This window comes from Rhinoderma darwinii, chromosome 1, assembly GCF_050947455.1.
Source record: "Rhinoderma darwinii isolate aRhiDar2 chromosome 1, aRhiDar2.hap1, whole genome shotgun sequence".
Lineage (NCBI taxonomy): Eukaryota > Metazoa > Chordata > Amphibia > Anura > Rhinodermatidae > Rhinoderma > Rhinoderma darwinii.
The window spans coordinates 78,186,660-78,213,924 of record NC_134687.1 but is presented as its reverse complement, the minus strand read 5'-3'; the positions used below and the strand labels follow the sequence as shown (position 1 = coordinate 78,213,924).

The 27,265-nt window shown below is 41.2% G+C and overlaps 1 protein-coding gene across 2 annotated transcripts in view; it reads left to right on the top strand.

Annotated features, from left to right (window-relative positions):
- The window catches only part of AASDH (aminoadipate-semialdehyde dehydrogenase), a 31,425-nt gene extending 15,316 nt beyond the window's left edge, over positions 1–16,109 (top strand). Inside the window, exons 6-16 of one of the 2 annotated variants that reach the window (XM_075859956.1) lie at positions 1,241–1,482; positions 5,048–5,154; positions 5,333–5,505; positions 5,789–5,981; positions 6,952–7,067; positions 7,154–7,889; positions 8,221–8,384; positions 9,799–9,924; positions 10,972–11,073; positions 12,722–12,853; positions 13,165–16,109. In XM_075859956.1, the coding sequence (XP_075716071.1) occupies positions 1,241–1,482; positions 5,048–5,154; positions 5,333–5,505; positions 5,789–5,981; positions 6,952–7,067; positions 7,154–7,889; positions 8,221–8,384; positions 9,799–9,924; positions 10,972–11,073; positions 12,722–12,853; positions 13,165–13,551 (2,478 nt within the window). In that variant the 3' untranslated portion in view covers positions 13,552–16,109. The remainder of the gene's footprint in view (positions 1–1,240; positions 1,483–5,047; positions 5,155–5,332; positions 5,506–5,788; positions 5,982–6,951; positions 7,068–7,153; positions 7,890–8,220; positions 8,385–9,798; positions 9,925–10,971; positions 11,074–12,721; positions 12,854–13,164) is intronic. The other variant, XM_075859963.1, reaches the window with a different exon arrangement.
- Positions 16,110–27,265: the final 11,156 nt, after the last annotated feature.

The window sequence follows — 27,265 nt, the reverse complement described above, 5'->3', positions numbered from 1 at the left end:
CAGGTGGATACACAAGACCCGCCGACACTGAACTAGGGTTGTCCCGATACCAGAATTTGGACTTCGATACTGATAATTCGTGTAGTATTGCGATTCTCGATACCAAAATGATACTTTGCCAACAATAATAATAATAAAAAAAGTTGAATGCTAGAGCCGGCTTTGATCGCAGCATTCAGGGGAATAGCGGCAGAGGTCAGAGGTTTCTCTGATCTCTGCCATTAGAGCGGTGCTGCGGCTGTGTAATACAGACATTGGCCCGCTCCTGACAATAAGTATGTGTGCGTGTTGTCCGCATGAGGTGTTGCGGCCGGCGCTGCACTAATGAGCAGCGGCGCTGGCACTGAAGGAAGAACTCGATCTTCAGTGCCGGCAGTCAATAGGGCAGAGCCGGTTGCATCACATCATGCTGACCACGCACACACTTGTCAGGAGCGGGGCAATGGCTGTATTACACAGCAGCAGCCCCGCTCTGACTACATTCATGTTTTACAATACTAAGCTGTGCGGCCGCACAGCTTAGTCTCGAAATACACAAATTAACGGTATTGAACCGTTTGAGGGCGAGTCGACTGCGCTATTGATTCTGTCAAAAAAACGAAAACCTGACGGAATGGTGACAAACGGAAACCATAAGCAATGTTTTCCGTCACATCAATGGTGATGCAAACGGAAGTTAAGGTTTCCGTTTGCCTTTCTGCTGAGGGGGTTCTCCCGACGGAAATCTCCAACGATACCCCTCAACGGATAGCCAACGCTGTTGTGAACAGGCCACTATTGGTCAGCCCTGGCAGTGACTTATGCACATGGTGAAGCATGGCTAAGATGTCTGAGTGACCAAGATTACTGCATTTATGGGCCATACTGTGAGAGCATTTCCAACTAACTGTTCTTGAGGTGGGGTTTTGTTGGGTTGGGTCGTTTGTATTCGATCTTGGATCTCGTGCATAAAAAAACTTGCAAAACTCGAATGTAATGTCTATGAGAAGCAATTCTATTTTAGTTTAAATTTCACGTTAGAAAATAAAAGATTTGGGCCACCAGATACAGGCGTGAGGAATCTATGAATGTCCGTCCTTAGATAGCATATTTCCAGGTACAAGGTTAATACCATTATCCTCCGTCCTATTGATAAATTAATAACGTTGGATGACCTTTCTTATTTAATAGCTGAAAGTTTTTTATTTTTCATTTCTTTAAGAGGACCTTACAGTTTTGTATTTTTTTTATATGTATTTAGGTGACGCCTACTTTTTTGAGAAGATTTGGTTCTCATTCAATTTGGTCTTCTGTTCTATCCAGAGAAACATCCCTTAGAATCTTGGCTCTTGGAGGAGAACAATTCCCACCTCTAAGTGTCTTACACAGTTGGAGACAGCCTGGCAATAAGACGCGGATTTTCAATCTTTATGGTGTAACTGAAGTTTCAAGTTGGGCAACTTATTATGAAGTCCCAGAGACCATGCTCAACTCTCCATCAGGGTATGGTAAAATCCTTAAATATAAGAAATACTTTAGTTTCAGCTCTGAGTGTTTGGGTGTTTTCTAAACAGATGACTGTGCATATGGTGTGTTGTGGGTCACTTGACTGGTATAAATGGGACTGAGTGAGCACTATTGCTGGATGAGTGCGTTGCACCCAGTGGTAGAGAAATCTTATGTATTCCAATTCTATCCTGTGCTACTTATCGGGACTCAAGACGAAGAAAAAAATTTTACTGAGTTGCCTTTGGCTCTTAAACCGAAAAATGTAGGTGCCAAATTAAGGTTTTGAGACTCTCTAAATTTAAAAACATATAGAATTAATGTTGTAATAAAAAAGCCACAGAGTGCAGTGCCCCCACATCTCTCCTGATTCCTCTTTTTCTCCTTCTTGTAGCTAACCGTATCCATGTTAAAGTTCAATGGGCACAAATTAGAGGCTCTGTCACCAAATTATAAATTCCTTATCTCCTACATAATCTGATCGGCAATGTAATGTAGATAACAAGTTTTTTATTTATTTTGAGAAACGATTATTTTTTAGCAAGTTATGAGCAATTTTAGATTTATGCTAATTAGTTTCTTAATGCCCAACTGGGCGTTTTTTAACTTTTGACCAAGTGGGCGTTGTAAAGAGAAGTGTATGACGGTGACAAATCAGCGTCATACACTTCTCTCCATTCATGTCCATTTGTACTCAGCACAGATCACGCTGTGCTGTGATTAAGTCCCACACAAACTTTACCGAAGTGTCGGTAATCTACATTACAGCACCGATCAGATTATGTAGGTGATAGGGCACTTTTAATGTGGGGACAGAGCCTCTTTAATTTGATGCTTACGTATCAAATCACTGAAAAAACCTATATTTATTGAAAAAGACCTTCCTTACTGATATGAAAGCAGGTACACACCAGTTCCCAGCAGGGTGCAGACAAACCACAATGCTACATAGAGGAAGATCACTCAAGTGCAAAATACTGATGAACATCCACTCTCACGCCTACTATTCATGAAGAAGTGGCTTCTTAGTATTATCATTTAACACAAATATGGTTTCTATAAGTGTGCCAGTCACACGGTTACGTGTAGTACCCCATGCTGGCATAAAGCCTATTAGTTACACCAATACTATTAAAGCAGGTGGGCTGCCCAGCACCTTCTAAGTGTACCACACAAAGTAATGATAAACTATTCTCCCCCCAACAACACAAGGCCTGGCTACACCCTGAAAAGATATCCATGATAAACAACGAATATCCATGATGAACGTGAGGTATTAGCGTATTTTGGCCAAAATGTCAACTATCTCGCAACCTGCATCAAGGATCCTCATCGTATTGTGAGTCCCTACACTAATATTACAAACAAATCACCGAAAAAAGAACTATATTTATTTAAAATCACTGAAAAAGGCCATACGTACTTATACGAGGGCAGGTACACACACCAGATCCCAACAGGATGCGGACAAACCACAATGCTACATGGGAGATCGCTCCGGTGCAAAATACTGATTAACATTCACTCTCACACCTACTATTCATGATGGGAGTGACTGCTTAGTATTATCATTGAACACTAATATGGCTTCTGTAAGTGTTCTAGTTGGCGTAATTAATAGGCTGTATGCCAGCATGGTGCACTACATGTAACCGTGTGACAGGCACATTTATGGAAGCCATATCTGTGTGTAATGATACTAAGCAGCCACCCCCTCATGAATAGTAGGCGTGAGAGTGTCTGTTCATCAGTATTTTGCACCTGTGCGATCTTCCTTTATGTAGCGTTAAGGTTTGTCTGCATCCTGTTGGGAACTGGTGCATAACTTGCCATCGTATCAGCAAAACTTAGTTCACATATGCGCCAGGGTCCCGTTCCATCTGAGCTTTCTGTCGGAACGGGACCCTGACTGACACAAACGGAAACCAAACCAAAATTTGATTTCAATGATGACGGATGCGGTCCCAATGGTTTCTGTTTGTCTCAGTTGTGCAGGGGTTCCCTCGTTTTGCCGGAATCCATAGCGAAGTCGACTAGTCACTGAAAAAGGCCATACTTAGGCTTCATTCACATATATGCCATGGTCCTGTTCCGTTGGAACGGGACCCTGGCGCATATGTGAACGAAGCCCAAGTATGGCCTTTTTCAGTGATGGTTTGGCCAAAAGTGGTGGTCCACACGAATACTATTTTTTAAGCCCCTTACAAATTTTCGGGCACAAAGTTCAATTTGTTTGTGTGGTAAAAGAGCACGTGACTTTCATGTTTCACGAACTGTGAGTGATATGTTAAGGGCACAGTCTTCAGGCTCTGTTCAGTAGCGTGCACCAGATACAAAAAACAAGTGTTTGTTGTGTTGGAGCATATGGAGCACCCTACGTTACTGATGTATGATAGAATTGGTAAATGAGGCCCAGTTAATGAACAATACACGCATGACTGTGTACTGAAAATCCATGACCAATGTGCCCCACAGCGATATATTAAAGATCCCCACTTGTCAGACTTTGAAACACGTCATGTCATTACACAACCATGACCAGCCATCAATAAAACTGAGCGAACACAACTTCTGAATTTTCCTAACAAAATATATATATATATATATATATATATATATGTCGGTTAAATTTTTTATTATGTTTTTAGGCCTCCTTCACACACACAATTTTTTTCTGCATTTTTAAATGCTTATAAAAGAATGCCATTTCAACAGTCTTTCCTTACGTTTTTTACAAGCATTTATTTTACATTTTGTTAAATTTGTATGTGTGTTTTTTCTGGCCTTTTTAAAGTCCTATAGAGAAGCATATGGGAAAAACATCAGAAAAACCACTATACATAGAGCAGTCTGCGTTTGGGAAAAAAAATTACAAAGCCCAAAGACGCCACTAGACATCTGGCCGCAGCGGTTTTGACCCCCCCCACCTCAAAAAAAACGACGATGCAAATTAGTGTGTGAATCCAAGCGAACTGTAAATCTTACCAAAAACCACATGTGAAAACAGCCTAAATATTAGTATAGAAAAATATTGTATGTAAGAACGCTTCCTCAATGGCAGCTTTATATGTATAGCTTAGTATGTAGCATTACAGCAGGAGGACTAATAATTAGATTCCCAATCTCTCCCTCCGACGTACCCGTGTGGTGCCCAGCACATCAGTGTAGCGCTTCTGACTTGGACTATGATCTATGCTGCTATTGGTTCTTCTCCACTTACCTTTGCGGAAATTAACAGCCAATCACTATCCACTACAAATCTGCATAGAGACCCTATATAGCTGTTCAATCAGCGGTTATGAAACCTCATCACTCCATTACCATGTACATACAGCTCTGCCAGCACACATGGTATTTCTATGGTAGTTTCACTTATACTCCTCTTCATTTTCCCCTAGAATAAACAGCCGGCTGGAACTGTTGGAGTCCATACACGTTCGATTGTCAACAGATCCCAGTGAAAATGATGAGATCTACTGTACAAATAGTGGCCTACAGCAGAAGCACATGATTCTTTTACAAAATGTCTGTATATGTAATTTTTATATATTCATTTTTGAAGGTTCAGTGATCCAGTACCGCTTGGCAATCCCCTGCGTGGAACGAAAGTCGAAGTCCGAAATGATGACCATGTCAGGGTTGAAGAAGGGGAAGGACAGATTTTTCTGGGTAATGTTTTACTTTTTGTTTGTTTCTATTTGTTTCATCTGTATTTCTTTGACCGCTATGCTTGGTTTCTGTTTTTTATTCATTTTTAGATACAAATTTGATAAGACCTCCATTACATACGGTTTTAATAGTCTTCTGTAATGCGCTAATACTGGGTACTGCTGCTGTCCACTTTCAGGAGGAAGACGACGAATCTGCTTTTTGGATGATGACATTACCCTACCTCATGGAACAATGAGAGGAACTGGGGACTGGGGGAAATTACAAGACGGTGACATGTTTTACTTAGGACGTAAAGATAACCAGATTAAGCGTCATGGCAAGCGATTAAATACTGAATATGTACAGCAGGTATGCAAACTTCGGAGATGCCACTTCATATATAATTTTCCTAAAATTGAATTAAGATTGTCTCCTGAAACTTATAACTATTTATAGCTAATAATGTTCTGGATCTTTCTCACATTGAGGTGCCAGGACATCACTGATGCCCTTACCCTAGACATTGTCTATATGATTTGGCATTTCACTGGTCATTCTCCTCTTTATGTAAAGGATACATCTATAGAAAGCCACGACACAGTGCCACATGGAAATGGCTGGACAAGTGACTTTTTTCTTTCTCATGTTTCAGGTGGTAGAAGAACTTGAACCTGTGGAGTCATGTGCAGTGCTGCTGTTTGAAGCCAAACAATTAGTCTTATTCGTTGTGCCAAAAAGACCCCTAGAAAAGAAATACTTCTGGAGATATTTACAGACGCATCTCCTGAGTTATGCATTGCCTGACGACTTGGTTCTGGTAGACTCCTTGCCGCTTACAAAGCATGGTAAGACATAGCACTGGTTAATATTTACTTGAAGTGGCCATAGACATTATTGTTGGCAGATCTTATACATTTTTGTGTAATCTAATTTCTATGCCCCCCAGCCCCATATATGTAATGTCTTTGGGCACCTTTTAATTATGAAACTTGTGTACAGGAAAGTAGATGTTGTTTGTGTAGCAAACAGGATTTCGGAAAAATATAAAAACAAGAATGTAAGGATGAAAATACAGTATGTCTTATATTTCTTGCTGAACGAGGGCCTAACATTCGGTAGATTCATATCTGAAAGTAAATCAATAGGAAACCAATGAAGTCACCGTATTGAAGTATTATTGGAATTCTGTTTTGAGTTGTGTTGCTCTATAAAGTGCCGTGAAGAATAACTAGATGTCCATTCAAACCAATTTATTAACCATGAGACCACCAGAGAAAGAGATGCTGTCCTTTCTGTCTGGGGGTTATGAATGAGGGCTCCTCTCGATTAATTTAGACCGCCTTAATAAGGTCAATAAAGGGGTTGTCTGGTTTAGAAAACAAATTTTCAAAGGCTATGTACACCTTCGATGTATCCTGTGTACAAAGAAGCTGTATTTTCTGTCAAAACCGGTTCCGTCAGTTCAACTGAGCTAACGGGCCGGCTAAAAGCTGGTACTGCGTGTCTGACACACAGGATCCAGCTAATAAAGATCACATCTAAGTTCATAACTAAGATGTGATAAATATTAGCTGGATTCTGTGTGTCGGAGACACACAGGACCAGCTTTCAGCTGAGCCGTTTGGCTCATATAGTCCACATGTCTGACAGAACGATCCAGCTTCTATATATACAGGATACATCGAAGCTATATGTTTGAAAAGTACGTTTCAGGACAGTTCCATGGGTTTTCACGTGGGTGATATGGGTGTCTGATTATTTGCAATTTTATTTATATAAAATAAAGCAGTTCTAAAAAAAATATTTATTTTCAAGGTAAAATAGATTCATCCAGATTAAATCTAGTTTATTGTGACCACTTTCGTCAAAAGAAGCACACACCGTTGCCACACATAACAGATTTGTGGCATAGCTTGCAGGACCTATGGAAGGTAAGATTTGTCTTTTCTATATACAGCATGTCTTCTCCTATTTCGTCATAGTACTGCAGTAAATCTTTCTCTTCTTTCCCATTTAGTCTGTCCTGGGTCTTCCTGAAGGATGTCCTGACATTTCTCAATCTTCAGTATTTCTGCTCAGTGGTGGTGACTCTTTAAAGGCAATCCGGTTCCATGAAGAGGTGGAGAATCTGGTTGGTAGATCTGTGCCGGGACTTTTAGAAGTCATTCTCGGTGATACTTTCCTAGACATTCACAAATGCATTCTTAAATATACTTCCCCGGTCATGGAGGTATTGCAGGATCAAACCCGTGTGAAGGCCACAGGAAACCATGGACATCCCAGCGTAGAGGTGAGTAAGGAATACACATCTAAACGAAAAACTGAAGCCAAGAAATTGGAAATGGAAGCGGCTTCCTTTGTATCAGTAAGCAGAGGCAACAGACTGTTCATTAATGTGCGTTCAGAACTAGGCCAGCAGTGTGAAGTAACACATGGGTTAAGTCAAGATCTGGCGTGGTTTTTAGAATGCAGAAATACAGGCCCTAAACGGGCAAAGCCAACTCCATCTTATGAGCAGGAAATGACTCTACAGGAAAGATGGGCATCCGACACTGGCAAATGTGTAGATTCTTCACCGCTCCTTGTTATATCACCCAATAAAGGCTCCGCAAGGACTGTGTACATTGGATCCCATTCACACAGATTGCAAGCTCTCCATCTGGACACTGGGGTAGTCGCGTGGGAGAGAATCCTTGGAGATCGCATTGAATCTTCTGCTGCAGTGTCTAAATGTGGAAACTTCATCCTTGTGGGTAAGAATTAGATTAATCCTACTATTGAGATTTACTAAGTATTGTGGCCACCAAAAAGGGTGCAAATAGAGCTCCTATAGGGGTTGTAGCCAAACTTTCTCAGACTTCAGAACTGCTTATTAATTCAGTTATGCAATAATAAATCCTGTTCCCACTAAAGAGGGATGTCATGCAGCACCCCGCAGTATATTCGTTTTGCCTGGAGCATTCCTTTAACATTGTCATAATATAAGAATGATGTGGTAGCATAGATCAGGGGGTGGCGTATAAGAGGCTGGAATCCATGGGGTGAGAATATGGTTGTTAGTATGCAGCTGTGGTTTGTTTGCAGGCTGCTATGATGGCTACATCTATGTACTGTGGAGGAGGAGTGGCGAAACACACTGGATCTTCACCACTGGCAATGCTGTGAAGAGCTCTCCTGCCATAGATCCTGTGTCCGGGCTGGCGTTTATTGGGTCACATGATCAGTACTTATATGCTTTGGACATTGAAGTATGTATTTTTAATACATTTATATATGCGCGGGCTTATCTATGAAAATTTGCTGCATGTATGGTATACCGGTACCTTGTGTATCATGTTATTAAAGTGTAACCTTAAATATGTTATTGTATAGTATACAATGCACGCACAAGTACAGATCTGGCAGGGCTGATATTCACCCACATCTTTTCCTGTCCCCATGTGACTAAAATCCAGTTTCCCAATATCAGACAAAATGTGTGTCAACCATAAAATCAAAACCACCTGCCTAAGGCTCCATACACACGACCGTGTGTATTTTGTGACCCGTAAATAACTAATCTATTGTCCATTTTCGCGGTCCATGTGTCATCCGTGTGTACTCCGCATCTGTTCAGTATGTCCTCAAACACAGTCTGTATAGCATCTATACGTCTTCCGTATTCACAGAACGGAAGGTAGGAAATTATGTCAATCGCTTGTCCCAACCCCCTGAAAAGGTCACACGATCCCCCGTCGCCTAGCAACTCATCCGCAAAACATGGACGGTATACAGGTTACACACAGATGACATCCGTGGTTTTCACGTTGTCATAGAATGAATTGATTGAATTGAATTGTTGGGACCGAGCCGCAGACATTGACTAAAATAGTACCTGCTCTTAGTTTTTCGGCCCAGTTCCACGGCCCCCACACAGATCCGTGATAAACACGGTCGTGTGCAGGGGGGCCATAGAAATGAACACTGACGAAAACAATGGTGGTGTGCATATAGCCTAATATTGTGTATGTTCCACTCGTCCCTCCAAAATAGCTCGTCCTCTGAAGATGTCCTGTGCTATCTGGCACCACGACATTAGCAGCAGATTCTTTGTTCGGTAACCTGTCAGCAGGACATCATGAAATACTGATGGTCTCCTTCGTGACAAAGAACTGCGTTTCACTCTGAAACACGGCAACGTTTCAGAGAAAACCTATTTTTAAAAAGCGGCGGGCCCGGGGAGAAGTGTCCGCTCGGCAGCTCTAGTTTGGCTTCTCTCTCTCTCTGCGCAGATAAGGAGAGACCTGTCCATCAAACAAGTCAAGTGAGCTTGAATGGTGAGACCCTCAAATAGAGATCCAGCGCCTGTGCGCATGGCTGGTCCGATCAGATTCAATCACATCCCCTCTATTAGAAATAATCTCACTGGGTAGACCCCCCCCCCCCCACCAATGTAAGCAATATTTACCTCCAAGGATGAATTAACATGGTATTTCATATAAATCAAAAACTGGAAAAATGCAATAATTTATATTTAATAGAAGAAAAGTAAATCGAGCGCATAGTGATTTATATAATTTAGTTATCGTTTAGGACTCTGGTTTCCCAGGACTATACAAGTTATAATTCCCTAAAAAAAAAAATAATGGTGCAGCAATAATTTGTGGTATTGTCTTATTGCAGGTAAAGCAGTGTGTCTGGAAGGCTCATTGTGAAGGGGGAGCCGTGTTTTCTTCTCCTTGTATTAGCACAAAACCACATCATTTATATGTAGCTACACTAGGAGGGCGACTGCTGGCATTTAACCCTGTAAGTACAGAACAGAATTGATGCCGTCATTGTTATATATAAAGTCATCTTATGTGTTTTATAAGATAATTCCTATCGTTTATAAAGTAGATTTATGTATTCTCACTGATTGTAATGCAAGTGCTCATGAGGTACTGTGAGATCTGTGGCTTTATGTATGAGAAAGTTCAGACATGGACGTCCGACAGTTAATCAGACGGGTAATCGTTTGTGCCAGATAAAACCACAGCTAGAAGCCAAATCACTTCTAAAGACTATGTGCACCTTTGGTATTTTTGCCCCAGTGCATCTGAAAATTTACTTTGTACACAAAAAAACCTCTGTGTGAAGTGTCATTGTGCAGGCATATATTACTCATTTGCTTCTTGCTAACCTCCTCCTGAGCCATGTAGAGGCATCTGGTCAGAGTAGGTTAGTGTTATTCACACACCGCATGTTCTATATTCCCTGAGGATTCTTCTGAGCCGCACCTTTCCCAGCCATGCCGTGTGTGGGAGAACATGCAGGGTAGAGCATTGAGCGAAGGGTTAAGGAGAACACCCACTGAGCTCTGAACATGCAGCTTCACTAGCACGGATGTCCGAGAAAGTAGAATTAAAAATAAACGAACAAAATACAGAAATCAACCAAAAACATAACTTGTAACTTGAGCCTCTCCGTATACAGGCACATATCTTAAAAAAATATATATATAATATTTTTTTCCATGATAAAAGTACGTATATATGCTTTAAGCTTGCCACAAAGTTGGTAAGTATCTGATCTGCATTTATATTTATGGAACTGATAGAATGATTGGTTACAACGGATGAAATCTTATTGTACTTTAGATGAATGTGGGAGAAACATGCAGAAATGAGTGTGGACAGCTTCATGTGTGACAAGCAGGTTACTACCAGCATTGCTATAGCATGGCTGATACTTAGGAAACAACAGGGCCCAAAGACGTTCTTCATTAGGGAGTCAAAAGATTTTTTAAACATTCATGTATAAATGTAAGCCCAGAAAGACGTAAGGAAAGTAACTATTTTTTTTTTTTTTTCATAGTTCCAATCCCCCATGTGGTGGAAGGGAAGTTACAACCCCAGGGATCGGTCCTGCAAGTTTTGGATGAGGCAACTTAATCTGTTGCAGATATGCACTATACAGGTTTAGGCCCCGTTCACATCACGCCGGGAAAAGCTCTCCCCATACACACTAAGCGGATCCATAGGACTCCATTAGTCCAACAGAGGCCAAAAAAAAAGTGTCCTTTTGGCCTCCTTCGGGCTAGTATACCACAAATGAAAATCGTATGGACTAGCATAATAAGCTTTTCCATACAACTGAATACAGTAAAAAAAAAAAAAAAAAACAACAACAAAAATATACTACGCGATGTGTTTTTTTTTGTTTTTTTTGGTAACCTATGTGCAAACTAACCCACTTTATGCAGCCTGCTGACGGAGGTAGATTTTCCCGCCATATGGGGGGCATTAGCGTGATTTTAGCAGGGCCTTACTTTATGGACAGTACCTCTTCAAAGCCATCTACATTGCGGCTGACTTTCTAAGATTTAGACTGTGTAAACTTAGACCAGGCAGTCAGAAGATGCGCCAAATTTATCACGGTGAATGGTGTATGATAGATTAAGCGCATCTTGCTAGAGACTTTTCTCTTCCTTGTACCACCTCTTGTTTGGCTTAGTTTATGTTTGGGCCAATTTTGCGCGTATGCCTTTTAAGTCACGCCCCTTTTCTAGACACAGTAGTGTCTAGTGAGGCAGAAATACCTGTCCTTTAGGCCCCATGCAGACGACCGTATTTTTGTCCACCCGTAAATACTGGCATAAATACGGGTCCTTGGTCACACGTATTCGACCCGTATTGCACCAGTATTTACGGACCCGTGCCCGTAAATTCCACCCGTATTTACGGGCACGTTTTCTCTGCAAAATTACACTGCAGTAATCGGCAGCCCTTCTCTCTATCAGTTCAGGATAGAGAGAAGGGACAGCCCTTTCCGTAATAAAAGTAGAAGAAATTCATACTTACCCGCCCGTTGTCTTGGTGACGCGTCCCTCTCTTGACATCCAGTCCGACCTCCCTGGATGACGCGGCAGTCCATGTGACCGCTGCAGCCAGTGATTGGCTGCAGCGGTCACATGGGCTGTAACGTCATCCCAGGAGGCCGGACTGGAGGAAGAAGCAGGGAGTTCTGGGTAAGTATTTTTTTACAGGTTGATGTATACTGTGATCGTTAGTCACTGTCCAGGGTGCTGAAACAGTTACTGCCGATCGTTTAACTCTTTCAGCACCCTGGACAGTGACTATACACTGACGTCGCCTAGCAACGCTCCCGTAATTATGGGTGCACACACGTAGTCACCCGTTATTACGGGAGCCCCATAGACTTCTATGGGCCCGCCCGTGCCGTAATTACGGTCTGAAATAGGACATGTTCTATATTTTTCAACGGCACGGGCACCTTCCCGTAAGCATACGGGGAGGTACCCGTGGCCAATAGAAGTCTATGGGCCCGTAATTACGGGTCGTAGTTGCGGCCTGTGATTATGGGCGTTTTTACAGTCGTGTGCATGGGGCCTTATGGCGCATTTTCTTCATAAATAGGATCAAAAATTTATACAAAATTATGCAAATTTTACAGTAAGGTCTAGATCCAATCACATAAGTAATTTGGCCCCATTGTATTTTTTGCTTGTTTATTCAATTCTCTACAAATTCAATAAAAATATTGTTAAAAGAAAATGGCACTACCAGTGTTTCTGATTGACCTCCGTTACATTGTATTGTTATAGGTCACCGGTAAAACTGTATGGAAGAATGACCTAGGCAAGCCCGTGTTTTCTTCACCGCTATGCAACCAGAATCATGTTTTTGTTGGCTGCGTGGATGCCAACTTCTACAGTTTCAGTCATATGGGCGAAAAGGTGAGAAATGCAGGAAAAAGGTATATAGTATGTTACCGATACAGGAGGAAATATGACTAAGCAACTGTGCAAATGTATACAGCTCTAGTGACACAATGAACATCAAACGGTGGTTTCTCGGTCATGCAATTTAAAGGTTTGCATGAAATCCCCTTCCTCACCCTTATATCACTGTCAGCAGTTTCTATCTATGCAGCAAATACAAATGCCTAGCTGGACAGGGAATCTGTATACTCCTTCCTATGTTTATTTCATACAGGTGGATATAGTGACAAGATGCTAATTTTATGAAATGTTCTTGTCTTGTTCAGCTGCGGCATTTCACTACTGACGGGCCTGTATTCTCCTCGCCATGTGTCTCCACTCTCTCCCAGCACATCACATTTGGCTCACATGATGGCTTCATCTACTGCTGTAGTGCTGAGGCTGAATTATTATGGAAATACAAAACCAGTTCACGAGTGTATGCAACGCCATTTACATTTCCCAACCCACACGCTGGGGACACGGAGCTGCTGGCCGTCGCTTCTACGGATGGGGCTTTGTGGATACTGGATGCTCGCTCGGGACTGCTGATCAGTCATTCTGCACTAGAGGGGGAGATCTTTTCTTCCCCCGTGGTGTGTGGCAGTCAACTGGTTGTTGGTTGCAGGAACAATTTTGTTTACTGTTTTGACTTGATCAGGAATGTAAATTAATTTGTAGAATTGAGTCCATGGGACGACCGTGACACTGAGTCGTCCGGGATTTGCCACAACTTCAGAGTCTTCAATGTTTCCCTGCGGGAAAGAACGTTTCAAACAACCTTTGCAACAAATCCAACTTGGTTATAGCTTTTTTTTGTTTTGTTTTTTCTATAAGGGAACATTTTACAATTTTACTGTGACTTGTGGAAGACTAAATATCACCATTGAGCTATAAAAAGGACAACAGTGACCGGTTGCAATGTGTGGAAAGCGAGAGAAGTCTGCCAGTCCTCAGGTCCCCTGTGTGCCATACTTTTTTTTTCTTTAGGGTTCTGGGGTGGGTCGGATCTTTATCAATATGGCATTACTTCATATATATGAAGGTCCAGTTGTTAGAGAACATTGACAGTTTCTTTTTTCTTTACACACTATGGAGGTAGCGCTATAGTGTTTCACCACCTTAAAGGGGATGTCCAGTTTCAGGAAATGTAATGTTATTTTTTGTATAATTTAAAAATTACACAATTTTCCAATATTCTTTTCTGTATTTCTCACGGTTTTCAAGATCTTCTTGTTATTCAGTAGGAAGATTCATTGTTTATTTCCAGTGGATAAAATTCCGTCCATGGTCATGTGATGGACACACAGGTGCACGGCTCGTTACAGTATCTGTACCAGAGCTGTGTCTTCTCACAATCCCAGCACCTGTGTGATCATCAAGACATGACCTTGTAACGAGCCATGCACCTGTGTCCATCACGTGACCATGGACACAATGTAACCCCTTAATGACCGGGCCTGAAAAGACCTTAATGACCAGCAAAATTTTTCTGGTTTTGCCTCTCTGCCTTTCAGCAGCCATAACTTTTTTTTTTTTTTGACGTGGCTGTGAGGCCTTGTTTTATGCGAGAGAAATAGTATTTTTTTTCCCGACAGTTTGGGGGTAAAAAAAAATTTTTTTTTACCGTGTCAATATAGGAAAAAGCGAATCTTGGCATTGTTTTTCTTTATTTTTTTTTTATCCCGTTCTCGCTAAATAACCCATTAGTTTAATTCTTCAGGTTATTACGGTCGTATAGATACCTAATATGTGTAGGATTTTTTTTTAATTTAGTGTAGGGGCAATACAATTTATTTTATGCAAAATAATGCCTTTTTTTTTATTTTTTTGTGAGAATTTATTATTTATTTTTTTTAATCCCATTAAGGGATAACTTTATTTTTTACTTGTAACGTATTAGCATACTCCTGTATTCTCATACATTACACTGTGTCGCTGTAACACAGGCTGCTGTTAGGGCAGCACATAGTGTGCCCGAACAGCAGGCTAACAGAACAAACAGCCCTGGGGTCCTTTCTAGGACCCCAGGACTGACTGCAGAGGGATTCCCCAGTGTTTGATCGCATCACCGGAATCCTGGTGATGCGATCAAAGAGGGGAGTTCCCTTTGATCATGCTGCGGTCACGGAATGCGGCAATCAGGGTTAAACAGCTGGGGTCCGAATGTTTTCCGACCCCAGCTGTATTCAGGAGGCTTCTATAGGAACAGGAGCTGTTAGTTACAGCTTCTGCTTAGAGGATGAGCTCACAGGAGTGCTCATCAGCCTCTTCTACAGCGACGCCAAAAGAAGTTGTTGTAGACTGGGGACCTGCGCTGACTGCCGTCAAAAGACCGTGGACAGTCATTAAGGAGTTAATCCACTGGAAGTAAACAATGAATGTTCCTACTGAATAACAGCAAGCAGAGATCTTGAAAACTGAGGAATAAATCCAGAAAGTATATATTTTGAATCTTTTTTTACATTTTTTTTTATTAAACAAAAGTTAACATTTATTTCCTTAAACCAGACAACCCTTTTAAAGCCTAACCCAATCTATATGTGACTGCTGGGATATGGGGAGTCTGCACTTGAATGTTGTTCCTGTGTCTGCCTGTGATCTGAAGAGCTCAAAATAACCGATTATGCAAGATCAAAAATATCCATCTTGGATCTCTTGATCCTTCAGAGCCGCAATTGTGCTAGCCAAAGAAAGCAGATGACCGTGGTATTCCCTTTATGTCGTAGGCAGACACAAGAGCCGTATTCCAGTGTGAGGACCCGACCAAGTCCCCACATTCCATCTTCTCGGACCCCTAAAAATGTGACTGTGTGTCAATCGATGGGTCAGTTGTAGTCTGAACGCCCGATATTTGTTTTAGTTTGGACAGTGTCAGGCTTTCATTGATTTTTAGAAAGATGTGATGAATAACACAACCTGAGATGAGGAATTACATGACTGCTGCCAAGCTGTTCTCCTTCTCCGCTGCCGGCACAGTGCCGATACAGCCCTACAGACATTTATACTGCGTTGTCAAGCAGTGCAGGCCTAGTTCTCACATGACACTGGTCATCACATCGTAACTGAATTGGCACTTTGCTGAGGGATGAGAAAGGGTTAAGAAGACTTGATGGCAATCAGACTCCGATTTTCAATGTTTCTGTTTCATACAGTTGTTGTGGTTTGTTTTTTTTATACCTTTTTTTTTATCCTCTTGTGGGATCTTATTTAAATATTTTTATCCGATGTTCTAAATGTTTTTATTTTCATAAATAAAATAAGAAATATTACAACATCACTATCCTTTCGAGTCTTTCTATATGGGGTGCAATTTTTAACAGATCAATGTGCTATATTTTTGAATGCAGCAGGATAGAGAAGTAGAATTCAATTTTCAAATTGCGTCAATAAGGAATACCCCTTTAAAACATCACTCTGGGTAAAATTGATACATTGCATTATGCCTAGTGCCAGGCCTGAGGTGGCAGTGAATAACAGAGGGATTCAAAGGGCACCAAAGCGAGAATACCAGTCGCGCACCGCCCACTCAAGTCTGTGCTAAGCATAAACGCAGTAACCGTTTATGCCCCCCATAATGGAACCAGCCACACAGTGCCCTCCAGTAGTGTTAACCGCACAGTGCCCCTAATGATGGCAGCCACTAGTATGGCACCCCATAAACGTGGCAGCCACAAAGGGCTTCAGGGGGTCATACAGAATGGCTTCGCGGGCCATATTATGTGCACCCTTTTTATAGAGGAATGTGCTGCTGCCAGACACCTGATTTATCTTTTGGGGGAGCAAAGCAATGAAATTTTTTAAGTTTAACATGCCCCCCAAACATATTACATTGTATGCAGGTTCAACCTGCTTTCATCCAATGTATATGATGAGCTGTGCTCTTGTTTCTTGTCTTTATTTTCAATTTTACAATTGTTATATAGTCACATTGTATTTATTAAAATGACTAGTGAGTTAAAAGATACAAAGAAAAACTTGAAAAGTTCATAATTTTTATTGAAGGTTTTTGTGTTTTTATTTTCTGGACCTCTTTTTAACAGTCAGACAAAACTGAAAAATAAATTACACATATAAGAGTTTATATCTTTTGCTTGTACTTTTTCCATAAACACCTTTTGCACAAAGTTCTGCTAAACTTATTCCTGAATTCCAACGTTTCATATGGTGATGACACTGAATATGTACTTTTTAATGCTTTCTTGCTAATAATTTACTTCAAACTAATATTTTATAATAAGAAACCATTGTACTTGAAAAATAAAGTACAATAAACAAAAACCGCACAACATTACATGTTAATATATTTATACACAATTGTATTATTAAATCAAAAAGATAGTTGTATGTCCCACACCAATGGTATTGACCACAGCAAATGAGAGGAATGTCATTGTTAAATACACGTGGAGTCTGTGATCCATTCTGTTTCATGTTTTTTACAGCCTGTCTATTTATTTGTATGCAAGTTTGACGGTAATTTGCAAATTTAAAAGTATTTTCTGCATATTTACAGAGGCGTCTTCCATTTTGAGGGCTGAGCCAATATGCTTAATCATTTATCGGAAATTGGGGAAATCGGTGAGCGTTTTGTGTACATAAGAAATTTTCTTAACGTTTTCCTGCTATAAAGTCATTGTAAGGGTATGTTCACACGCACCGCTTTCAGGCAAATTTCGGGGATTAAATTCCTTGAAATATGTCTGAGAAAAAACGGTAGCTGAATGCTTACAAGCATCTGCCCATTGAATTTAATGGGAAAAACGGCGTTTTGGTAAGACGGGGCGTTTTTTTTACACTGCCGTTTTGTGTCAATGGAAAAAACGCTCCAAAAATGTCTGGAAAAAACGCCTCAAGCGTTTTCGGCTTCAAAAACGGATGAAAATCAGAGGCTGTTTTCTCAACTCCGTAATTTTCAGCCGTTTTTACTTGTGCGTGTAAACAAAGCCTCACTCCTTCACATAGTCTGTTGTCCTGCTGATTCTGACAGCATTCTGCTGATGTAATTTCTTCTCCCCCCTGCTTTCTCTCTGTTTTAGAGATATGAGCAGGGTGGGGGGTAGGAGGTTGTAAAGGCTTTAACCCCCTCGCCACACTCTGATACTGACAGCCTGTATGATCTGCCCTCCCTGAACACTTAGATCAGAGTGAAGATAGGGAGGAGAGCAGACACAGTAGTCTGCATGGGGAGGGTGGGGGAATCACACAGGCTGTGTAGCTCCCAGACATTGCAGGGGGAGGAAGGGGCGGATTACACACTCTTCAGCATCACGGTCTATCTGCAAAAGGTCTAAAAGATCCCTCATGGGCTGTAGAAGGGGAAAGCAGTATGGGAATGAAGCTATTCTGATAAGAGCTGGGGCAGCAGCATCCTGGACACACAAGCCTCCTATCCAGTATGTATTACTGGAAGGGAAACTCCCACACGAGTAAAGTAAAAAACTAGGAGCAAGTTGCAAACTGCTTATCATGGGTTTTGAAAACGAATGAAGCTTGCAGCCTGAAACTCAGTGCAACTCCAGGTAAACACTAACATATGTAAACATTCCAGGTCAAAGGTTTCCATAGCCTTTAAAGAGGCTCTGTCACCAGTTTTTCAAACCCCTATCTCGTATTGCAGCAGATCGGCGCTGCAATGTAGATTACAGTAACGTTTTTTTTTCAAAAGAGATCATTTTTGGCCAAGTTATGAGCATTTTTATATTTATGCAAATGAGCCTTTCTTAAGTACAACTGGGCGTGTTTAAAGTTATATACAAGTGGGCGTGTATTGTGTGTGTACATCTGGGCGTTTTGACTTGTTTTACTAGCTGGGCGTTGTGAATAGAAGTGTATGATGCTGACGAATCAGCATCATCCACTTCTCTTCGTTACCACCCAGCTTCTGGCAGTGCACAGACACACAGCGTGTTCTCGAGAGATCACGCTGTGACGTCACTTCCTGCCCCAGGTCCTGCATCGTGTCGGACGAGCGAGGACACATCGGCACCAGGAGACAGAGGCTACATCGACTTACCTGCAAATGCCGATGCTGCTGCAGAATCAACTGTAGCCTCTGTCGCCTGGTGCCGATGTGTCCTCATCCGAAACGATGCAGGACCTGGGGCAGGAAGTGACGTCACAGCGTGATCTCTCGAGAACACGCTGTGTGTCTGTGCACTGCCAGAAGCTGGGTGTTAACGAAGAGAAGTGGATGATGCTGATTAGTCAGCATCATACACTTCTATTCACAACGCCCAGCTAGTAAAACAAGTAAAAACGCCCAGATGTATACACGCCCACTTGGACTTAACTTTAAACACGCCCAGTTGTACTTAAGAAAGGCTCATTTGCATAAATATAAAAATGCTCATAACTTGGCCAAAAATGCTCGTTTTTGGAAAAAAAAAACACGTTACTGTAATCTACATTGCAGCGCCGATCTGCTGCAATACGAGATAGGGGTTTGAAAATCTGGTGACAGAGCCTCTTTAAGTTAAAAAAATAAAATAAATTCGCTCTAACATTAAAAAACTTACTAGTAGATATAAGTACTTGAGTGAAATAAGAGTCACTGCACAACCACATTAGCCATTCCGAGATCTAGAAATGCTGAGTTGCGCACATTATAAGGGAGACCATGGTATAGAGATATGAGACACCTGGATTGATTATTAAAAGACTTAAAGGGGATTTCCGGAACCAATTCATACAAGCTAGTTAAAATAAATATATAAAACAAAAGCTTTTTCTAATGTAGTTGCATTTCATTAGATGTTTCTAACGGCATATCTCATATACGATCACGTGATGCGTTCCTAAGCCGAAATCCTAACTTCCGCCGCAGCCCCGTACATGAGCTATAACTTCCTTTTTCCGGCGGTCTGAATTTACGGTCACGTCATTAATCAAGTAGCTGTACAGTGTGGGAAAGGGTTAGACTGGATACCACGCATGCTATATTCTCTGTTAGCCCAGCGTCTGTGTGTCTTCTCCTACTGTGAGTTCCCATTGCGCATGCACCAGTTGTAAGCGCTTTGGGAAGAGAGCCGGATTGCTTTTGATGCAGGAGTAATACAATGAATATATATATATATATATATATATATAATGTATGGCGAGGATCTGCAGCGGGGAGATTCTTCTCTGGGAGGTCATATCGGCGTTATGCTTCTTGGGATTTGGAATCTTTGATCAGAACAGGAAACATCCGGGCACAGAAAATTAGAGATGTAAACAAAGTGCAGAACAACCGCAGCGCAAGTAGAAAGAGTTTTTGCAATCAAAACAGGTGGGCAACATAGGTTCAACATAACTAACAGGTATAAAACTTTTTCAAATTTTAGAAACTATATCGGAAAACCCCTTTAACACAAAAGGGTGACTGAAGGCCTTCTATTTACAGTTTTATATGTTTAGTGTTTTTTTCTTTTAGAGGAATATGATCTCAACCATTATGATACTGGATTTTAAAATACTTTTTTTTTTTTTTTTTACCCAACTGTGATGCCTAAACATGAACATCTACTAACAATGCAGATGTGGATCAATCCTCACATAATCAAAGTTAATTTCAAATAACAAAAGTTTGTATCTTGCAGCACTCCTTCAGGTTAAAAGTGGCATTACAATCTAGAAAAGATGCATACCTTGTACAAGGCTACCTTGTTTTCAGTTAGGACACCAACAATTATTAGCACTTGACTGTAACGTGAAAACCAGCACAAGATTCTTGTTCTGACTTGATGTATACAGTTTAAATGCCAGACCATTTTTTTTTAAATGTTATATTGTCTGATCTTGGCTGGATCTTCTGCATAGTAGGCAAATGGCTTCAAGTCCATGTATTCTCTGTTCACAATAGACTTTTTTTTTCATAATTCTTCTTATAAAGGAAGATTTGTAACCTCCCTATTTAATGATGGTCTTTCAAGAATAATAATGTTTTTGCAACCTGGTTCAATAGTCATTCAATTGTATTTTCTTCTGAGCATTTGTCTTCATAGTAAGATCAAACAATTGAGAAGTAGCCACATTGATATATTCAGGCAGCATGTGAATCTGTCTAATACTAGTCTCCTTATCCTATGCCAGTCAGCCTGCCACATATACTTCTATAAAAGTTGAAGAAATGGATACATGTGAACAAAGTTATGTTCAAATTTGTGGACAAAACCAATTTGGACATGTGCAAATCTCGTATTATGGCTGCTAGGGTAGTGGAAAATTGAACACACAGAGGCTGACACAGACATTTGTAAGGGTACGTTCACGCGGCTTATTTTCGGGCCATGAATGGTCGAAAAACGGCCCAAAAATCGGAAGCAGAACGACTCCATACATCTGCCCATTGATTTCAATGGGAAAAACGGCGTTCTGTTCCAATGGGGCATTTTTTTTATGCGGCCGTTTTTAAAAACGGCCGAGGAAAAAACGCAGTGAAAAAGTGCATGTCCCTTCTTGAGCTGTTTTTGGAGCGGTTTTTCATTGACTCTATAGAAAAACAGCTCCAAAAACGGCCATAACAAACGCCACGATAAACGCGAGTTGCTAAAAAAACGGCTGAAAATCAGGAGCTATTTTCTCTTGAAAACCGCTCCGTATTTTCATACGTTTTTTAATAAGCGTGTGAACATACCTCTAATGTGTGTTTGTGTATATAAATAATAAAAAAAAATAATACATTATATATATATATATATATATTATGTGACATTTCATCATAGTAATAGGAATATCCTAGGAATTGTTGTGCATTATAGTGTTGGAAAACTTAAGCAAATGAGTGTTATAATAAACATACATTCAATTATCTTTCATATTGTGATAAATTAGTTTATCTTTTTTGTTCATTTTGTCAGTTAGTTTAGTACCTCTAGTTTTGTGTAAGGATAAGACTCCGGCCCAGAGGTTTAGATAAAATGTTATACCCTGCTTTGTTTGAAACATACACAGATTTTGGGTGGGCGAGTAGATGAGTTTCCCTGGAACATTTTGACAGTAATCCAACTTCAGGCGGATCTGTCACTTTTAATATGCTGTCCTAGGGTTTGGCTGATCTGAGTGATCGAAGAAGACACCGTTATTTTTCCCTCCCCTCACAGTGATTGACGGGCTGCTGTGTCCGCAGATACATAGCAGTCAGCTGTCAATCACTGCCGAGAGCGGTGAGGGGAGGTGGGAAGAATTCTCATGATAAATCTGGTGTATTCTATCAGCCAAATGGCTCAGTATTGCTGTGTGCCGTTTTGGTCAGTAGGAGAAAGGACCTAGAATATGCTGCCCTTTACTAGGGCAGCATATTGAGGTGCCAGATCCGCTTTCAGCAAGTTACACGGTTACTGAATGTTGCTCATGATGCCCTGGGTTCAAGTGTGTAGTTCCATTTATTCTGGAGTTTAAAAAAAAAAAACTAAATTCGCTAGCTATCTTATGTAAATGTTGCTGGGAGGGTTTGAAGGTATGTGGTTCGAAATAATTCTGATTTAGGATTTACAAGCATTATAATGATTTGCTACAATTCCATTCACTATATAATGCACCGTGTGCACAGCCCATGATTACAGGCACGGCTGGCCGCGGACAGTCACCTGCATTATAAAGTATGGGAGCACGGTCCGTAAAATAAAAAAATAGGACGTCCTATTTTTTACGGATGCTGTTTACAGCCCGGACATCTTCCCGTAAATATACGGGAAGGTGTCCATTGGCCATAGAAATTAATGGAACACAATGGAACAAGGAGCCACTGTCCTGATCTAGGTATGTTTTATCTGCACTCATGATTTAAACTATTCTACCAAACCTAGGAAAAGTCAATTTGACTATCGGGAGCAGACAAACTTTGTCCAGAATCAGATGTAGTCTATGGTGAATGTGAAGTCCCAGCATGCCCACTGCACTGCATAACCAAATACTAGTACTGTACTCATCTTTCTATTAAGGCGAGGGCTGCACTGAGACTTTTTGTAGCGCTACTGATTGATTTGAACTATTCAGTGACAGCTGCAGTCCACAAGATTGCATACAACTCAATGTATTCATTTGGACTGCAGCTCAATAGTTAAAGTCAATCAATAGCGCTACAAAAAGTCTCAGTGTAGCCCTGTCCTAAAGGAGCTCTAAACCCACATATAAAAGTAAAACTTGTAGAAAGACGTAAAGTCGCGATTACAAAAGTTTTGTCCAGGCCTCCCTCTTAAAAAAAAATATCTGTTTCTAATAAATACAATTGAGCAGACTTTATTTTCACACCACTGATTGTTTGCTATAGATAACTAGGGCACTTTCCTGTGAGACTGATTTGATGCGAGGACCAGTGGGTGAGTTTCTAGACTATACAATACATCATTACATTTACAAACCGTTTTGATATGACACTTCCTTGTAGTCTAATCCAGAATGGCGGTGAAGACCTGTACACGTATGTTTGAAGAGATTTAGCACAATTAATAAATGGAAACAATTCTTGCTCATCTACTCCTGTGACATTAAGGTTGGGTTCACACGACCTATTTTCAGACGTAAACGAGGCGTATTATGCCTCGTTTTACGTCTGAAAATAGGGCTACAATACGTCGGCAAACATCTGCCCATTCATTTGAATGGGTTTGCCGACGTACTGTGCAGACAACCTGTCATTTACGCGTCGTCGTTTGACAGCTGTCAAACGACGACGCGTAAAAATACAGCCTCGTCAAAAGAAGTGCAGGACACTTCTTTCAGACGTAATTTGAGCCGTTCTTCATTGAACTCAATGAAGCACAGCTCAAAATTTACAGCTGTCAGAGAAGCCTCGCAAAATGTGAGGAGGAGCATTTACGTCTGAAACGAGGCAGCTGTTTTCTCCTGAAAACAGTCTGTCTTTTCAGACGTAAAAGCCTGCTATCGTGTGCACATACCCTTAGTGTAACATGAATTCGTCTCTGTGCCATTGTCAACTTATATTTTTCAACTATACGAATGATATTGCTGTTTATCCAACCTATTCGGGTATGTCACATGCAGTGTTTTTTTATGCGTATTTTGGGGCGTTAATGCCTCTAAAAAAAACCTGCAAAACGCTACTTAAACGCCGACAAACACCTTCCCATTGTAATCAATGGGAAAAACTGTGTTTAGTTCAGAATTTCGGACTGGGCGTTTTTTTTTTACGCTACTTTTTTTTAAAAAAACTGTGCGTAAAAAACCTGGGCTAAAAAGTAGCATGTCTCTTCTTGAGCTGTTTTCATAGGGTCAATTGAAAAACCACTCCAAAAATGTCTAAAAAAAAAAACAACAAAAAAAGCCTCAAAAAAACATTTTCTTCTCAAAAACAGCTGCTAAAAAATGCCAATTGACCACAACCTCTTAAACACACCTATAGTTTATCTAATTCATTTACAAAGATAATCCGCTTTAGACGTGTAATTCGTATCTAATACATTATAAATTAAAAACCAAGATTGACAATAGAATATGTTGTCTGCTAGATTTTTTGCATTGTTGGTAATTTATGTTCCTGATCTCTCTCCACCCCCCTTGAAGCTGGAACCGGGAAGTAGTTATATACGGTAGACCTGCTTAAGAGGACCTGTTATCTCTCTGGACATGTCTATTTTTAGTAATTACTTGTATTCGCCATTAAATAACAATTCTGGAACATATTTTCTTAGGACTTTACATTGTGCCATTCCTCTGTTATTCCTCCTAGAAATGTATGAATTAATAGACAATGGGGTGTTACCATTCCTCTTTTTTTTGAAGGGATGGGACCCTACACATTCTCACTCTGTCAGCACTGATTGGACAGTATCAGTCTATTTTGGGACAAACCCCCAACTGGTAACACCCAGTTGTCAATTCATACATTTCTAAGAAGAATAACAGAGGAAGCACACAATGTAGAACTCTAAGGCCCTGTTCACACTGAGTTTTTTTGCAGGCAGAAAAATCTGCCTCTAAATTTCTTCAGGAATTTATTCACCTGCCTGCACTTTCTTGCCGCTGTTTTTGTGGCGGTTTTCGTGACGCTCATTGAGTGCCGAGTTCAAAAAATGCAGCGAAAGTCGCTTTCTCTTCCATCGTTTTCAATGGGAGGTCAGAGATGGAACCGCGAGTAGAAAGAACATGTCACTGTTTTTGCGCGAGTGGCTAAAAGCGTGAGCGGGGGAAAAACTGCCTCCACTTCCCATTGAAATCAATCCGACACGGTTTCCACGTCAAAATTAACCCCAAAAAAATCTGTGTGAACTGACCCTTAGAAAAGATGTACCAGAATGGTTATTTCATGGGGAATACAATTATTTACTAAAAGAGACATGTCAGGTGAGATGACAGGTCCTTTTAAACTGCAACACAGGCATAATTTAGTCAAGTCACAGATTCCTCATTGAAATTAATATCTTATCCCTTTCATGCGCTTTCTGTGGCTTATTACAAATCTAACAGCCGCAAACTTGACTGCCAGCGCGCAACGTTAACCCCTTTTCCACATTTGACGTAGGGTTACGTCATAGCCGTGAAGGGAACTATGGGGTGGGCTCAGCTGACACTTATGTATGTTACAGCCGACATCTCACTGCAACGGCTGGCATCAAAGAGAACTCCGATCCAGGCTGTTTACCAATTAGATGCCGCAGTCAATAGCAATCACGGCATCTAAGACATTTAGGCCTCGTGCACACTTCCGACACCGTTTTCACGGCCGTTTTTGTTGGATCCCTGTTCCCATTTTAGCGGCCGTGTGCACTCCGTGTTTCCGTTTCTGAGCGCCGAGCATGGTACTGTCCAGGGTGCTGAAAGAGTTAATGGGCTGCACTGATCAGCGGTAACTCTTTCAGCACCCTGGACAGTGACTAGCGCTGAAGAATGACCATGCTCGGCGCTCGGAAAATACAATTTTAATGAAAATCCTGTCCGGCCTCCAGGGATGACGTTTCATCCATGTCACCGCTGCAGCCTATTACAGGCTGTAGTGGCGGTCACGCACGTCAGGATGACGTAAGAAGGCCGGCCTCCAGGGATGACTCTTCATCCCACGTGACCGCCTCTGCAGCCAATCACAGGCTGCAGCAGCCTCTGCAGCCAATCACAGGCTGCCGCGTCATACAGGAAGGTCGGACTGGAGGAAGAAGAGGGACGTGTCACCAAGACAACGACCAGGTACGTATGAACTGCTTTTTATTTTATTTTTAATCAGCAGCCTCTTTTCTCTATCAGTGATTGATAGAGACAAGTGGCTGCCGATTAGTGTAATATATCTGTAATGTATTTCTGCCCGCCCGGCTGTTGCTAGGCAACGGCTCCGTCACACACGGACCGCACACGGATGCCTTCCGTGTGCCTTCAGTTTTTTTGACGGCCCCATTGACTTGCATGGACCTCACGGTCACGGAATCTCGGACCAAAGTAGGACATGCTCTACTTTGGATCGGAACGGAGCAACGGGACCGTCAAAAAAAACTGAAGTGTGCATGGCCCCATTGTAATGAATGGGTCAAGGTGCTAGCCGTCAGAAAAACGGCTATCACCCTGAAGAAAAACACTGAAGTGGGCATGAGGCCTTAAACTGGGAGGCCCCCCTCAGACCTGGCATGCAATGGGTGCCGACGGTTGTCATGGCAAACTGGGGCCTAATAAAGGCCCCCAGGCCTGCCATCCTTTTCCTCCTGTTAAATCCTGAGTAGGAGGACTTAGTAGGACTTAGTAGGAGCTGGAAAAAAATACAAGATACTGCAATATGTAAGTATTTTAGTATATTGAGCAAGCGATCCAATGTTTTGAAAAACGGCCGCAAAAAAACGGCCTGTCGGAACAGAACGCCGTTTTTCCCATGAAATCAATGGGCAGATGTTTGGAGACGTACTGCTCCCGATTTTCCAGCAGTTTACGGCCCGAAAACGGCTGAAAACACTCCCTGTGAACATACCCTTAAAAAGAAGACAAAACCTTTTCCCATTTTTCCCCAAAAGTAATTTTTTGCCAACCTCGTCTTGCACAAAAGATGGAATAAAAAGTGATCAAAAAGTCGTATGCAAGCCCTCGAACTGCTCAATCGACGGAAAAAAATTATTTTTGTTGTGTGTCATCATATTCTGAGATCCATAACTTTTTCATTTAAAAATTTGTTTTTATTTTATAAAAGTAGTGAATCATAAAATAAAACTCTGCAAATTTGGTATCACCGTAATCGGAATGACACGCAGAATAAAGTTAACGTGTATTTTTACGGCACAGTAAATGCTGTAAAATTGAAACCCAAAAAACAATGGAGTCACTGTTTTTTTTTTTTCCCCCTATTCCACGACAGTTTTTTTTTTTCCAGTTTCCTAGTAAATTATATGGTACAATGAATGGTGACGTGAAAGACTACAACCTGTGTTGCAAAAAACAAGCCCTCATACAGCTAAATAGATGGACAAATAAAAA